At 34.2% G+C, this 16,428-nt stretch overlaps 1 protein-coding gene across 2 annotated transcripts; it reads left to right on the top strand.

The window, feature by feature from the left end:
- The first annotated feature begins 1,150 nt into the window (after positions 1-1,150).
- Positions 1,151-9,968, top strand: LOC138320790 (selenocysteine-specific elongation factor-like). Of its 2 annotated transcripts, none has more exons than XM_069264007.1 (7): positions 1,151-1,464; positions 3,092-3,261; positions 3,830-3,919; positions 5,333-5,515; positions 6,032-6,115; positions 6,579-7,329; positions 8,586-9,968. In XM_069264007.1, exons 1-7 carry the CDS (start codon positions 1,170-1,172, stop codon positions 8,765-8,767), a joined length of 1,755 nt encoding a protein of 584 aa, XP_069120108.1. In that variant the 5' UTR covers positions 1,151-1,169; the 3' UTR covers positions 8,768-9,968. The 2 variants fall into 2 exon arrangements, with proteins under 2 accessions (XP_069120108.1, XP_069120109.1); XM_069264008.1 differs by lacking the exon at positions 1,151-1,464 and adding an exon at positions 1,642-1,753.
- The last annotated feature ends 6,460 nt before the right edge of the window (positions 9,969-16,428 follow it).

Here is a 16,428-nt window from a genome sequence, read left to right as displayed (position 1 = left end):
CACTTTTATGTATGGATATACTTTTGGAATACTATGGGATGTTTCACAATTATGTATTTACAATTAACACTGTTTCTGTATCGATAAACTAAGCTGGGGGTAAATCTGTTTATTTCCAAATAACTTGAGTGCAGAACGTGACCCGATTCACTGCGTATCTTTTGACATTCCAAAAAATTACGTGTCAATGTTTACAAATAACGCATGTATTTTTTTTTTTAAATCAGACAATATACAATAAAACAAATTTATTTTCTTAAATATTTTTGTGATATCATGGAGAAAAGAGCGGGATTAAGTTGTCAGTTTAGAAATGACAAGTATGCAATCTGTGGTGATTTTAAACTTGTTCTTGACCAAGAAGTAGATTACGATAAAAATTATAAAAATGTTCAGTCTTGCTTAAATTCAAGCCATTTTAAAGTATTTTCCTGAAATAATGCTTACAAAGCATTCTACAAAATTGTATTTGATAATTATATAATGAATACATTTTCAATTTATGTGAAATATCTTGGATGTGGTATAAAATAAAAAATAAACATACATGCACATGTATGTAGTTTAAACATATTTTATTGACATAAAATGACAAAAGGATAAGTCATTAAGTTTTTTCCAACTTTTATGTATATAGATATCGTCTAAACATACACGTAAGAAGTTTATATGTACTTCATATATTTTAAAACATGTACTCAGTTTTATAATTTGGTTGATGAAAAATGGTCTATGAGTACAAATGTAGGCTAAATGATCATTTTGTTTGCCATGACCGGAAACATGGAAAGAAAGAAATTACAATCTGAACCACACAGAAGAAACAAGGATTATTGAACCGATAAAACATAAACTATAGATTTTTTTTATAATCTTTAAACATTGAAAAAGTCACGGAAATTAAAATATTTGGTTAAGGGAGGAATATAGTAATGCGATATCAACTATTTAATGTGTGTATATAGGCCTATGTAAATTAAAAAAAAATCTTGAATACATATATATACCCATTGGAGATATCAGTTTCAAACCAAATAGAAAATGTATTCAGCATTGTGTACTGCATAATATTTTGTTCCTTATTTATTGTGGAAATCCATATTTCCCGGATCATATTCCGGATCCGGAAACGACATGATTTTAGTATGGACCTTTCGCTTTGTAACAAGATGGCGGCCTCCAGTGGTTGCACGTTCAACTTCAACGTGGGAGTGTTGGGACACGTTGACAGCGGTAAAACTAGTCTGTCAAAGGCTCTTAGTACTGTAGCAAGTACAGCAAGTTTTGATAAAAACCCACAGAGTAAAGAAAGAGGCATCACTCTTGATTTAGGGTTCTCGTCATTTTGTGTTGACTTGCCAGATCACCTGACTGACGAAATAGGAAGCTCGGACAGTTCCCAAATTCAATACACTCTAGTTGATTGTCCTGGCCATGCATCTCTCATCAAAACAATCATTGGAGGTATGTATTGTGATCGTAAGGGAAAAAATAACACAAGATGTAGTTATCACTAATCCAGTAATACGGGAGTTTCGTGATCCCAAAACGACGTGGGCAAAGTACAATTTACCATTGATTAGTCCCACCTTCCGGTGATTATGACGTCACGAAACTCACGTCAAATGATAACGTCATAATCACCGGATGGTGGGACGGTAAATTGTACTTTGTCCACGTCATTTTGGGATCTCGAAACCCCCGTATTTTAGACGTCGATATTGAGAAACTTCTGATGGGCAATACCGACGAGGTAGGCACGATGTGCGGTAATGATCAAAAGTGTCTCGTTGTGCTATATCTCTAACATTGTTGGAGCAACTGCACATACATGATTACACATATGATATAAATTGTACAGGATCTCAAACAACCATCACTACACACATGTACATAGAACACAGTCCAGACTAACTGTAACATACAGTATGTTAATATGAATTTAAGGCAAAGCCTCAGAAGAGCGCAGCTACATGTAAAAGATTATAATATCATAACTTTATATTGTCTATATTTTTCTACAAGATTAACAATAAAATATTTCACTGACATGCACATACTATCAATTGTTAGAAAGAATTAAAAATAATCCAAATGAAATAGTTCAATATACTTCAATCTTGTTTTTATCAGATGCAGAGAAAACTTGGCAACATGCCATGCTATCAAAAATACGCGCGAATCTGTGCCGTCATCTTTGGCGTCAGGTTTTGAGACGTCACTGCTGACGGTGCTGTGCGCTTGAAAACATGCACAGTATATATTGGACCAGTACATTTATTGCGTTGTCCTTGTATATGTGTAAATTTAGACTACTTACAGTAATTTTAAAGCGTATACTGATAAAACATTTAGTCTAGTACATAAATTTCAAATCTCGTCGTGCTGATAACGAGAATTAAAAGATGGCTGCTTACATGGAGGCGCGAGACTTTTCCCGCGGGACACAATTTCAAAGTCCAAGGGGTACTGGAATATATTGGAATCTATATGCACACACACGTGTTATGGTTAGTAGAGCTTCGCTCTACGTGGCCTTCGGCCGCGCAGAGAGCTGCGCTCTTATTATGTAGTTATACAAATCACACACAAACAAGCCAAATACTCACCAGATGATCTAAAACAGAACACGCACACCAACATACACACACTTACTTAACAGACATGTATAGTGTATCTTAATTGCTACCAAAGACACCCTATGGAATTTCTTACTGATAGCCACTTATCATTGATTTTGATGGACTGGTTAATCCTGAGATCCTGATTTAATTCCTGCTACATACACAATGTAATTGCATGTATATACAGTGATATTTTTTAGGTACATTTGGGGCCGAATTAAGGCCCTTTCCCCTAGAGAAATTTTGCTGTATTTTCCCAATTTCATGTAAATATTTTCCCAAATAAAGAAAAAGTCTATAACATATACATATTTCATAAAAAATACTAAGTAAATTTTAAAAGGTACAGGCCCCTGAAATTACTGAGTAAGAAAATCACTAATTTAATTTGGTTATTTGTGAACTATACTCGCTGCAATCGATACCAATATAATTTGGTGTCCAAATATTCCCTGTTTATTTTGTAGGTGCTCAGATAATTGATTTAATGATGCTTGTGGTAGACGTCACTAAAGGCATGCAGACACAGACAGCAGAATGTCTTGTCATCGGGGAGATTGCCTGTCAGAAAATGGTGGTTGTTCTTAATAAATTAGACCTCTTGCCTGTAGCGAAGAGGGACGCAATGGTAGAAAAGGTATTACCAGGGTGTACTGTCATCATCTACATATAATACACTGTATGTACATGCATGTTAATATATTTCATCAGCCTCCATAAGTTTTACATGGCTATATTTACATCTTTATTGTATAATATTTCTGTGTCATTGACTCATTGTCTCTGTAAAATTGATCACTGTGTGTATGTGATATGTTTTAAGCCATTTAATTGTTTGATAACATATACATATGTTTGTCGCAAGAATAGCACTACAGTGCTAATGCTGTATTTCTTCTTATATATCAATATGACGTAAAATTAAATATCCTGCATCTTGAATCAGAACTAGGTATTTGTCACCAAATGTTACTTTCCAGTTTCCTAAGATTTTGAGGGCTCTATTGAAACTATTACATATTCATCATTATTTTATTATGAGTTTGACAGTATCATATATTTCCCATTTATGTACCTTGAAGTTGTACTTTGAATTTGTATACATTTTTATACAAACTATATAAAGATCAAGTGTTAAAATGTCATAAAAATTGATGTTATGAATGGTTATTTATTTCTGATGAATTGTTCTCCATTATGTTTAGATGAAAAAGAAGATGCTGAAGACATTTGAAGCTACAAAGTTTGCTAACTGTCCAATGGTAGCCGTGGCGGCTAAACCAGGTGGACCCGAGGTGGGATATGATTTATGCCTGCTCACTGTTAAATCATATCTGAGGGAGAACTTGAAATTTATGTTTATAGTTGAGATTTATCAGTAACCAATTATGTACTTAAGAATCTGACCCACTAGCTACTATGTTAGTAAAGATTGTTTTACTTATGTTTTACAGAATATTTTAGTTTATGACATATTATATCTTAAAGATGCTCCACCGCTGACAAATGGTATTTTTTTGCTATGAAAATCAGGAGCAGACAATTTAGTATTTTTCTTCACTTGCAAAAGTTACTTACTTTACACCATTACCACCATTGAAAAATTAGAGCTTCTAATTTTACTTTAAGTTAAAAATATGAAAAATAATTAATTGCATCCCGGAAAAATTCTGTGTCACTATATCCTATATGGAATGAAGTACTAATTGCGCATGCACCAATGGCAAAATAAATTATCTTATACTATTTTTTGTGTTAATTAGACATATATATATACACGATTAAACACCAATTATTGTTCAAATGATGAATATCATTTATGCTCTGTCGGCGGTGGAGCATCTCTAATGAAATATCAAAAGTCTCAAATAATGTCAAGGTAGTAGTATCATTAATGTTTGATTAATATTTGATAGATATAAAGACAAACATTGCGGTTTGATCATTGACAAAGATTGTTTTGCTTTGGTGACCTCCGACATCGGAACTTTAAATGTCGGCAGGGAATCAAACTCTGACTTCCTAGTTAAAAATCATTTATGATTTTACAATGCCACCCTTGCTACCATTTATATTATTAAACATGCATATACCGAAATCCATTAAAGGGACAACTCAGTGAGGCTTATTTGTTACATAACCACGAAGCTAAATATAGTTCATAAATGTATTGTTCTACATTCCTTATCAAACATATGACAAGAAATAGTGACAAATTCCGCAACATTGTTAAGTATTTTGATAAATACCATTGAAATTCCAAATTGTTGATCAATAGGATTAAGCAGGTACAACATATATGCTGTACCCACACTTGAGTCAAAGTCACTCACGTTGAACAAATGCAATACATAACCACTGAGGAGTTGATGAAATTATTTTTAGACATGAACATGCATCTTATAATGTTAAAACAACTGTGAGAACGATTTGAGTTGTTCTAGACAAAAAATTCTTTACTACACAGGCAAGGGTCAGGGTTCTGCATACAAGGCTGTGTGTAATGGCGATTGAACATTCACATAATTTGACTAAAGTGGGCTTTTCTGAAATATCACAGCAAAACCAACTAATCTAATTTTCATTAGAACTGGTTTGTTTCTGAAATATGTGCAAGTTTTAATATACTCTTAAGACTAAATGGTCCCTTTAAAAATTATTTATGCATAAAATCAACTATGTGATAATTAAATCAGTATTTTTTCCAGGCGCCAGACACAGAGGCTTTGGGTCTGACAGAACTGATAGATACACTGAAGGCCAATACGTATGTTCCTCAGAGAAGTTCCACAGGACCCTTCATCTTTTCTGTGGATCACTGCTTCTCTATCCGAGGCCAGGGGACTGTGATGACTGGAACTGCCCTTATGGGCAGTATAGCTCTGAATGATGTAAGTAATTTTCTCTAGGGTTTATAATACAAATCAGTAAACAAACCATATTTTAAATTGTATAATCATATTGGACTGAATAAAAACTCTGACATACAGGGCTAATGGGCAGTATAGCTCTGAATGATGTAAGTGATTTTCTCTGGGGTTATATCTAGTAGATGACAATTAAATGTATAATGCCATGTATAGGCTTATCAACTTAAATAAACATACAGGGCAAATTCATTTACAATCAAATGAAAAACTAACTTTTTCTTTTATGCACACTTATATGCAATTTGGACAGGGCCAAGTCTTTTTCATGATAACTATCAAAATGTACTTTAGTATTTACTGTGTTTTAACTCTATAGCCTTACTCCAAGGTCTGGGTTTTACTCTAAATTCAATTTGTTAACGATGAGAGTTTTCATTTCTTTTTCTTGTTCTATCATATAGTAAGAATATTTTGGTATAAATGTTTTTTCTCTAGAATTTTTCCAACATTTGGCTGTACAATATTATGTTTATTTAGACAATAGAAATTCCATCCATGAAAGTTACCAAGAAAGTGAAATCCATACAGATGTTCAAACGGCCTATTAACCAGATATCTCAGGTAAGAAATAGAAATCGTTAATAAAGTCTGATATTCTGAGAGTTTCTGTATCATGCAAAAAGGAATATTATTACATATTTAGTACAAAAATATATAGGTGATTTTTTTGGGGGGGTGCATTTGGGGTCGAAATTTGACCCCTTCCCCTATAATATTGAGCTGTATTTTCCTGATTTCATGTATACATTTTCCCAAATAAAGAAAGCTCTGTTAAATATATGGATTATTTTCAAGGAGGTAAAAATGTAGTATTTTCCCTAATTAAAAGGTGCAGGCCCCTGAAATAATCATATACAAAAATCACTGGACATGGTTGAAACAAAGATCCCCATTCAATATGAAATATTCTTTATTTACAACCTACAAAGTATCTGGCCATGCAAGGGAGGTAACTCTGTGATATATGTAAAGATGGACTTTGTCAATGAGAGAGTTATTTCTAGATTTACTATATTTTGTACAGGGTGATAGAGCAGGTGTATGTGTGACCCAGTTTGACCCCAAACTACTGGAGCGTGGACTGGTATGCAGTCCCGGGGCATTACCTACAATATCAGCAGCTGTTGTCGCAGTTGAACGCATTTCCTACTACAAAGGTGCCATTAACTCTAAAGCGAAATTCCACATTACAACTGGGCATGACACAGTTATGGGCAGAGTTTCCTTCTTTGGTCTTTATGGGGACACAGCTACTGCTGATGGTGCTGGGGAATCTCTACATTCTACATCAAATAGTTTTGACTTCAGTAGAGAATATGTTTATCAGGATGAGTTGAAAAATGTGAAGATTATGAAAAAGGACGCAGGTGCTGAAGCTGACGTCGAACCTTTACCTGTTAAACAGTTTGCATTAATTGAGTATGAAAAACCAGTCACATGTCCGCGGAATTCGCTTGTTATTGGCTCAAAACTGGATACAGACATTCACACCAACATGTGCCGCATTGCTTTCCATGGTCACCTGCTTGAAGGTATCACTGATGACGCGGAGATGCAAACTGTTTTGCCTAAGCTGAAAGTGTTCAAGGTCAAAGTTCGTGAAGGTCAAGTTGAAAGATGTCAAGATGAATATTCAGTTATAGGAAAAAATTTGTTTAAGAAAGAAACAAACCTACAGGCATTCGTCAACCTAAAGGTGACCTTGTCATCAGGTGAGAAAGGTCATATAGAGGGCGGTTTTGGTCAGAGTGGGAAAGTGAAGATCAGAATTCCAGGTATGTAGAAAGGTCAAAAGCTATCGTCATGGTGACTTAAATGACTGTGACTGTTGGTAATTGTTAGCCTTTGTGTTTTCTTCATAACTCTTAACAGACATAACCAATCTCTGTTGTAATCTGACTTGTGAAGGGTAATTTTCTATTACTAATTTGGCTTAATGTCAATAAAGTAAAATATGGATATGAGGAATATCAGTATTATGGAGTAAAGGGAAATTACTTAAGCAATAAACTGTTACCAGATTGGACATACAGTTGATATGAAGCCCATCCGGAAGGAAGATAAATAGAATGGCGCCCGTTAGGGCGCCATGAATATTTATCTTTCGGACGGATGGGCTTCATATCAACTGTATGTCCAATCTGGTAACAGTTTATTACTTATATTTCCATTACGATCATTCGAATTCAAAACTACACACGTATATCCTTTAAATTTTCCGCTTGCGCTAGTGTTGACGTCACCAAGTTCAATAGACTGAACAGCAATAGCATCAACTTCTGAATATAGTTCAACACAAAACGGTTTGAAACAAGCGAACAAATGAAAATTATGCGATTACGTTTTTTTAATACAAGTGATTTTGTCAACACGATAATACCATTAGATTTCATAGACTACACAACTTTATAACCACTTTTGAAATTATTTGACCGTTATGTATAGGCGTAAGTATACATTGAATACATTGTCAGTGACGCGGTGGAAACGTTTGATATTCATACGCTTGACCAGATTGGAGTTCATAGCCAGATATTGCCCATCTGGTTTAACATAGATCAAACGGGAAACTGAAAGTAGAATGGAAATATTTTGTTATAAACTCAGTTTGCTGTACACATATTACATACAACTTCCATGTTTATAACAATAATGCTTATAACAAATTCAGTATAAGATGTTTGTAATTTGTGTAGAAGGATATACATTAAGTGATTCTGCTGGTCCCCAAAGGTTTGTTATAACCTTGTTTTACCATGGTGTTGTATTTCATTTATTATATATACATGTGAGATTCCAAGTTGTGGTTATACTGAAGCTGCAGTTTTTCCTTGCAGGTAAAATAAAAGATCTCACTAGACTTATCTGATATTTAATGCATCTCTACTCCCTAGATAATAATATTATCATATTTCTATAAAATACTTTATTCATAAGAATCAATATTTGAAATCCAAATGTTCTGTTATTAGTTTCTGATTGTGCTGTTACATTTTAAAACAGATCCGTTACATTGTTTTGTTTCTTGCAGAGGGACTTCAGCCAAGCACATTCCAAAGGTATTCTGGAACAAAAAAGAAAGGAAAGGGCAAACAGACTGCAGAGGATTCATCAAATCAGAATGAAGGAGACTCGGATCAAGAACCAATCAAGATCCTTCTTACATTTAAAAGATTTATTTATGATCCTGAAAAGAAAATGAAACAGACTTGAAAAGAATATATGTTTCTATTAATTTTTGTATCATATACAGCCTGAAATGAGTAAGAATGGAAATGCTTTTAGAATAACTGTTAAATTATTTAAATTAATTTAAAGAGAATGTGATTGAATGAAAGGATTTATGAATGAATTAAGCTAATGTCATTCAGAAGTATATATTGTATCATTATAATAATAAATCTACACGTAGTTGGTTATTCTTTTACCAGTTTTTGTGAAATCACAACGTGTCAAAAATTCTGTTTTCAAGGATTTTCTTTGAAAAAAACATCATTATTACTTTAAAATAACAAATATCCTATCAGTCTATTATAGAATGTAAAAAAAATCGAAATGACCTGATACCTATGTGATAAAGTCATGATCAGGGGATGAGAGAAAAATAACTTTCATTTGTGGATAAGAAGGATATGGCGATCCTAGCTACCATCAGAGTCAAAAAGTGTTGTAAAACGTTTTTTGAAGTAAATCTTGGGCATTACTTCATTTTGTGACACTTGGGTAGAACATTCCTATCCACACATAAACAAGCCCGACAGTAATTGCACTGAATACATTCTGGGGATTGAAAATTGTACAAATAGCAGGGCCACAAGGGTCAATTTTGCTATTTCAAATTGTGAGAGCTTTTGTGATAATTACTAAATAAACCAGGTGAGCGATACAGGGCCCTCTGCATGGGCCTATTTGTTTCATGACATCACAACGAATTTTCAGCAAATGGAAATCGCTCCAGGTCATATTACACTAGTGGCATATGCAGAAATATAACGCTAGCGAAATTACGGGATATCATGTGGTTTATGTGATTAAGCATTATATTTCAGTAGGTATAAGTTATATGTCGTTTTTAGGAAATAGTAGTGCTAGCGCTGTTTGTATTATTAGTTTTTGTATAAAAACTAGATTCTGCCTAAGCAGGTTTGATAGAATTTCTTTGTGATTTTGTCCTAATTTATGACATTGTAAGGTAAATGAAAACAAGCCGCTGCACGGTCCATCTGATTATGAGCTGGTATTACTACTGTAAAACGAATTACCAAGACAACAAGCTATAATAAAACATTTCTACATGCAATCAGAGACATGCCTAACAATGAAATAATTATTTATTTATGATTGCTGTAGATTCATGCAAGATTATTCATAGCCTTTTTCTATACCAAGGAATAAATTAGCGATTTTCATTGCCAAAAACTTGTTGTTATTTATTTCAACGCGATGAATAAACAGAATAAATGGAATGTAACAAAACAGTGTCTGTCGTCAACGTCACGAATAAGATGTTGTGTAATGATTTCATTTTTAATGTGCATTTGCTAACATGGTAGATATACGAGGCTATATCAGACCGAGTGGCTTATGAAATACATGGTCGATATATTTGAGGAAGAAGGTGAACTATCGGGCGATGAAAATTAAAACGATTCTTTTGAAGAGCAGGTCGGCGACAAGAACCATGATGATGAAATGAAACAATGACCGAGGCGAATGAAGTTTTCCCATGGTACATACCAAAATCTGGAAGCAGAAAATGTACATGTATGCATTGAAAGGGGAAAATAATATAAAACACACTGGAACAAGAAAAAGCAGAATTGCTGAAATTATTAGCAACATTGAATGAGCACAAACAAAACCACAGGAATACCTAGCTATAGGTTGTCCACGGGCGACATGTTCTTGATACAAGAACACTGCTCTCCGGGGCAATTTTGCGGTTTCATCAATGTTAAGGATGTATTCCTCTGAGAAGTAAAAGTTTTCTTGTATTAAACTTTTTTTTCTCATATAGAGTTTTGGAAATAGGAGTTCATACCATAAAAGAAAATGGTAGAAAAAACATATCCCGTTTGCTCGTTTTTGAGCTATTGTCACTCAAAGATGCCTAGTTGACAAAATATTAGATTTTATGGGAATTTTGCCGTTTTGACCATATACAAGAGATTAAAGCCATAATTTCCTAGTTAGATGTTTGATATGTATGGATGTTTGTAGATTTTACTTTCCAGTAATCTTCCTTAAAAATATACAAAATATAATAAGACCCATATTTTGTCTCAAAATAACAACATACGCTACCTCTACCCCTTAATTTTGAGATACAAAAAGCACCTTTTTCAGCCCTTTTTGCCAAATTTAACCCTGTATAGAAAAAGTTCTGGTATTAAACTATTAAACGTTTGTTAATATTGTACTTATCTACTTATCAACAAAAGGGGAAGGGTTGTTCTTTCTAAATCAGGCAGAAAAATGAAAAATGTGGGGGGGGGGGGGGGGGGGGGGGCGTGTGTTTGTTATTTTTCAATATTTTAGAGTGAAAAACAAAAGTGCTCAAATTACCATTAAATGTAAAAAAAATAAAGTGACAAAAGTGTATCATTTCACACTTTAATGCTCAATATTTTAATAACCAAGAATCTAGTAACGATTTACAGCAGAAATAAGCAATTTTCGCAGTGAAATAATATTAACGAGTGCATATTTACTTATGATATCACTACACCTTATTTGCATTTGTCGGCAAATATTGTTATCTTGTTTTGGCTTCTAGTAGATGGTTTAATTGTGGTAGACACAGGTCACCTAGCTCGGTATTATTGGATATGGAATTTATTGCATATACGTAAGTTATTTTATAAAAGTTACAAAAGACACTCGCTTAAGCTCGACCATGTCATTTAAAAAAATACCTCACTCGTGTGTAATATATTCCATTTCCAACAACCACTCGTTGTGTAACCTCTGTTTAACTTATTATTATCCCGCAACTACCCCACATACTGACGGATAACTACTGCCGGATACACTTGTGCTGCATCCGTCAATGCAAACTGCTATATCCGTCAATGCGATAACGTGAATTTGTTCCATATCTGACGGAAATTTTTCTAATTTGACCCAGAACTTTAACCTTCCGGTGAATGAAACGTCATACAATCCCGCTAAAAGTGACGTCGCATTATTCACCGGAATGACGTAATTTTTACGATATAGAATATCTCGTATGGCGGTGTCGTCTTTTTCTTGGCTCAAAGCGAAGGTATGTATTTTAAGTAATTCTTTGATGGTTTTTTGAGTATTTTTATATTGTTTCAGTGATATTTCATTCTGAAAAGAATCACAGGTACTGTTTGCAATCCGCTTATATATTTCCCACGGAAATAAAATAGAGTACACTCTCATTCGGTTTAGTGAATGAATATTTTCCTCCACATCAAAGAAGCGTTTCGCTTCGAGAGAAACCAAGTAAATAACTGGCAAGTTACTTTCGTTTTCAATGTCATAATGGTTGCAGGATAAAAAGAATACACGGTTAGTATCTTACAATTCAAGTTATATTTTGGTGCTTGACACGGAAAGCCGAGAAGTCGTCTCCTCTCGCACCAAAATAAACCATGTATTGTAAGATACTAACCATGTATTCTCTATATAAGTACAATTTCCTAGTTCCTATCTATGCAAGTTGGCAAATGTAACAATTGTTGACAGGTGTACATTGTACATCATTAACTGGATACAGCCCAGTCTTGTAGAGCCCCTCCAATTATGAAATAAATACACAGAATATTTTCTTACAAATTGCTTTCAAATCGGCTTAATTCTTTTTATCAGCACAATTGTGTTTTCTATGCAGTATGTTACAAATTGCTTTCAAATCGGCTTAATTCTTTTTATCAGCACAATTGTGTTTTCTATGCAGTATGTTCGTTTGCGGCCAAACAATTTCCAAGTCAGTGACTGTGTAAATTTTTTGATGATCTGGTGATCATGTAAATATATAGTATTTGTACATGACCGTCGTCAGGGCAATTAGAGCTTGTTGAAACAAATGCATGGAAAACAAAGCAAGGACTTGTTATGATTGAAATTGACTTTTTATATATATAAACGACAGACTTGAAAATATTACTTTTCAAGGCAATATCAATTAAACATTGGTTGTCATATTTTTGACATGCGTTGGTGTGTAGCATATATCAATTGTTGTAGCATATCCAGTGGTGCACATTAGAGCACTATGATAGAAATGATAGGACAACTAATGCTTACATTAAAATCAGTAATTGTTGTTTAAAAAAGAAAAATGGATAAAACATAGCGCATGAAAATAAAACTTAGAGAAAAAATATCAGTGGGTTGAACAGCCTATGATTTGGCGGGAAATAATGTGTGACACTGCCTTCCGGTAGGTTGTCATGGACAACCAATTAAACAATAGCTATAGATGAAATATCCCTATCGATAAACCAGATATACAAAGACAAATACAACACTTCAATCCATTTCAAATATTTTAATTAGAATATATTTTCATATTGATCAATGTTAAATATTTACATTTCTGTTTTCACCTTCCTATATAACCTTACTAACCGGGCAATCGTTTACACTTGCGTAAACGCAGATGGGCTGCTGCACAAGAACACAAACCGAAACACTGACTTCCGCCCTTATGTGAATGCGCATCCGGTTAGGCCAAAATATATGCCATGACAAAGGTTCGATATCAACATCAGTTTGAATGCAATGGAAAGCATTGTGTTAATATCAAAAACATAAAAAATGAAAACATACGGAATAAATGGATTAAAAACGCTAAAGTTATTGTGGAACTATATTTTATTTACTCCCGGAACTTGACACATTTTCCCGCCAAATTGGAGCCTGCTGTTTCGCGATTCCATCAATTACTCAGCTGTTCCATCAATCGTATAACGTTGAAAAAACGAAGTTTAATTTCACCGGAACACTAAATCTAAATGAAATGGTCGGTCGAAATGTAAATATAAGGAATGTTTTTAATTTTTTGTTGTTTACTAGTGTGTAAACTGCATTTTTTGTACAGATATTTCAACATGACGCGCTGACTAAAATATCTGTTCAAAAAATGCAGTTTACACACCAGTAAACAACAAAAAATGAAAATCTTTCCTTAAGAACATTTAACATTTTTTCAGTAAATTCTCACAATGACTTAAACCAAATGTTTTTGGGACATCTTGAACTCTGATTGTAGTATTAGTACACCAGAGCCTAACTGACAATGTTAATATTGGAAAATAACACACATTGAGCTTAGTAGCAACATATAAGTACTGTGCAGTGGCAATGTAAATATAACCAATTGACACCTCGAGACATCGTTTGGATCTAGGTGGTGATAAATGTAAATATATAATGTATTTAAAATCAAGCAACGGTAGCCACGTCAATCACACAAACCATGTGTATATAGTACGGATAGCTCGAAGGCTTGATGGAAGGATGAACTTGTGTTATCTTCCCTGAACCATCTTGTTATAACTTCTATCTGTCACAAGTCAGATATAATCACTATACAATGGGGTAAAAATGGCTTTCATGTCAACAGTGGTTTTCCTGTCAAATTCGACGGTGTTTATCCAGATAGAATATCGTCTGACCCATTACTTGATATTTTTGTCGATTGTTTGAATCGAGTATGCAAGGACTGGTTATCTTAAAATGTCATTTATGTTTTTCTTGTTGAGACATTATATTAAAGCATTTACTTTAACGTGTGTACAGCGGCATTTGCTTAAATAAAGGTTTCTGCAACATCATCAAATGTGACCGATTTCCTTTGATGCATGTCAACTTTAAAATGAACTTCATGACAGCTGACTCAAAAGCATAATTAAAGAGACAATTCACTCAGGCTAATTCTTTTACATAACCAAGAAGCCAAATATAGCATAAATGTATTGTTCTACATTTCTTATGAAATATATAACGTAAAACATTGACAAATTCCTCGACATTGTTAAGTATTTTAATTAATATCGTTCAAATATCAAATCGTTGATCAATACGATTAAGCAGGTACAATATGGACGCTGTACCCATACCCGAGTCAAAGGCACGCACGTTAAACAAATGAACTACATAACCACTGAGAAGGTGATAAAATGATTTTTAGGCAAGACAATTCACCTAACAAGGTAAACACACTACCGTCAGAGCGATTTGAGCAGTTCTAGACAAATATTGCATTACTCTACGAGCAAGGGACAGGGTTCGGCATACAAGAAGTTTGACCACAGTGTGTAATGGCGGACAGCGAGCGAGTTTGAACATTTCACACACATGTCACCCCATGGGCATTTCATGCATATCACAGGAAAACCGACTGATCTTATTTCCATTAGAACTAGTTTTTTCCGATATATTTACAAATTTTAATGTTCTCTTAGACTGAATTGTCCCTTTAAGATCATTTGTAATCACTAAATTAATTAAAAGGTTTATGGATACCTTACATGATACATGTAGGTCTCAATGAAGTGTAACTAATTAATTTTGAGATCCCTGTGACATTCACAGACCTTGATTCTTGAAGTTGGATAATTATAAATAATAACGAAGATAAACAAAAGCTGACATAATTGATCAACTGCTGATCTCGTGCTAGGGATATGAACGACATTATATACAGTTAATATCCAGGTATATACGGTAGACACAATGTAGCCTAACAGTACTTAAAACAGCCGAGCAGCGATCGACAGACCGTGTTATCTCGGACAAACGGGCGATCCGGCGTTGTTGCGGAGATAACACTAAACACGGCATATGGAAATAATATCTTGACAAACAAGTGACACAGGTATTCACCAACTCGTGTACCTTTTATACAGATCAATAGTACATTAGTATTTAACACCTCACACTTTGCTGGTCAAACACATTGAAACTTTTTTCCACATAACTGATCATCATTGGGTATGGACTTTCTTGTAACAAGGCGGACGGGTTTGTCCTTACTCATCTAGCAATGAAAGGCTGGAAACAATTACATTTTAGCCGTTCTAGTTCATTGAAATGCTGTACTGTACATGTAGAACAGGAAGCGTGGTAATGTTTCTGCCGTTGCAAGCTATCTAACATTGTTTTGATTTCCATACTGTACAGTTGTCTTTATTGGCGTCGGATTTAATTTCGCTATATTCACGGACAATATCATTGCCGCGAATTTAACTGCAAGGAAATGGAAAGCAAAGAATACCAGGAAAGAGAATCAGTATTCAGTATTCTTACCGCGGTTAGAAAGTGCACGAACATTTCTCCCCGCTGTTAATATCAACGAGACTATCGCGAAATTTTCCAATCACGAAATCAAACAACTATTACACTATTGAAACGGCAGTGTCTCATTTAAATGATTGATTTACTGCACAGATTCTTCTAACTACATCAGAAGCTGTTATTCAATGAAGATAGGTAATGGGCTTTAAGGTCATCGAAATTCTCGATTTATATTTACATAATGTAAGCAGGTCATTGTGACCGTCATCGGGTGAGCAAATACCATGTAAACATTGCTATGTTGTAAAATGTTGATCTTAAATGGTTAATGGACACTCACAGTCACCGAGTACTCATCTATAGACCAAACCAACAATTCATATTAGCCTTGTAAAATAATTTGTGATTATAGAAACATCAATATGAAATCTGGAGAGACGGATACAAATGAATTATATCATTGCCTTTGAAAGATGGCGACTTTCATTCGTGTCTTGTTAGTCTTAAATGAAGTCAATTTACTATATTCCATTTGCTTAGCTACATGTGTGTATAGTTTCAATCGCTAAGAAGACAAACTGAGTACACACAAAATGACTTTTAGA

Source organism: Argopecten irradians, chromosome 4, assembly GCF_041381155.1.
Source record: "Argopecten irradians isolate NY chromosome 4, Ai_NY, whole genome shotgun sequence".
Lineage (NCBI taxonomy): Eukaryota > Metazoa > Mollusca > Bivalvia > Pectinida > Pectinidae > Argopecten > Argopecten irradians.
The sequence above is the reverse complement of the archived record's forward strand: the minus strand, read 5'-3'. Positions and strand labels throughout refer to the sequence as shown.

Excerpts from the sequence above, each read along its gene's own strand:
- LOC138320790 (XM_069264007.1), top strand. The coding sequence starts at position 1,170 with ATGGCGGCCTCCAGTGGTTGCACGTTCAACTTCAACGTGGGAGTGTTG. Across the intron at positions 3,262-3,829 it reads GGGACGCAATGGTAGAAAAG|ATGAAAAAGAAGATGCTGAA; the intron begins GTATTACCAGGG and ends CATTATGTTTAG. Across the intron at positions 5,516-6,031 it reads GCAGTATAGCTCTGAATGAT|ACAATAGAAATTCCATCCAT; the intron begins GTAAGTAATTTT and ends ATGTTTATTTAG.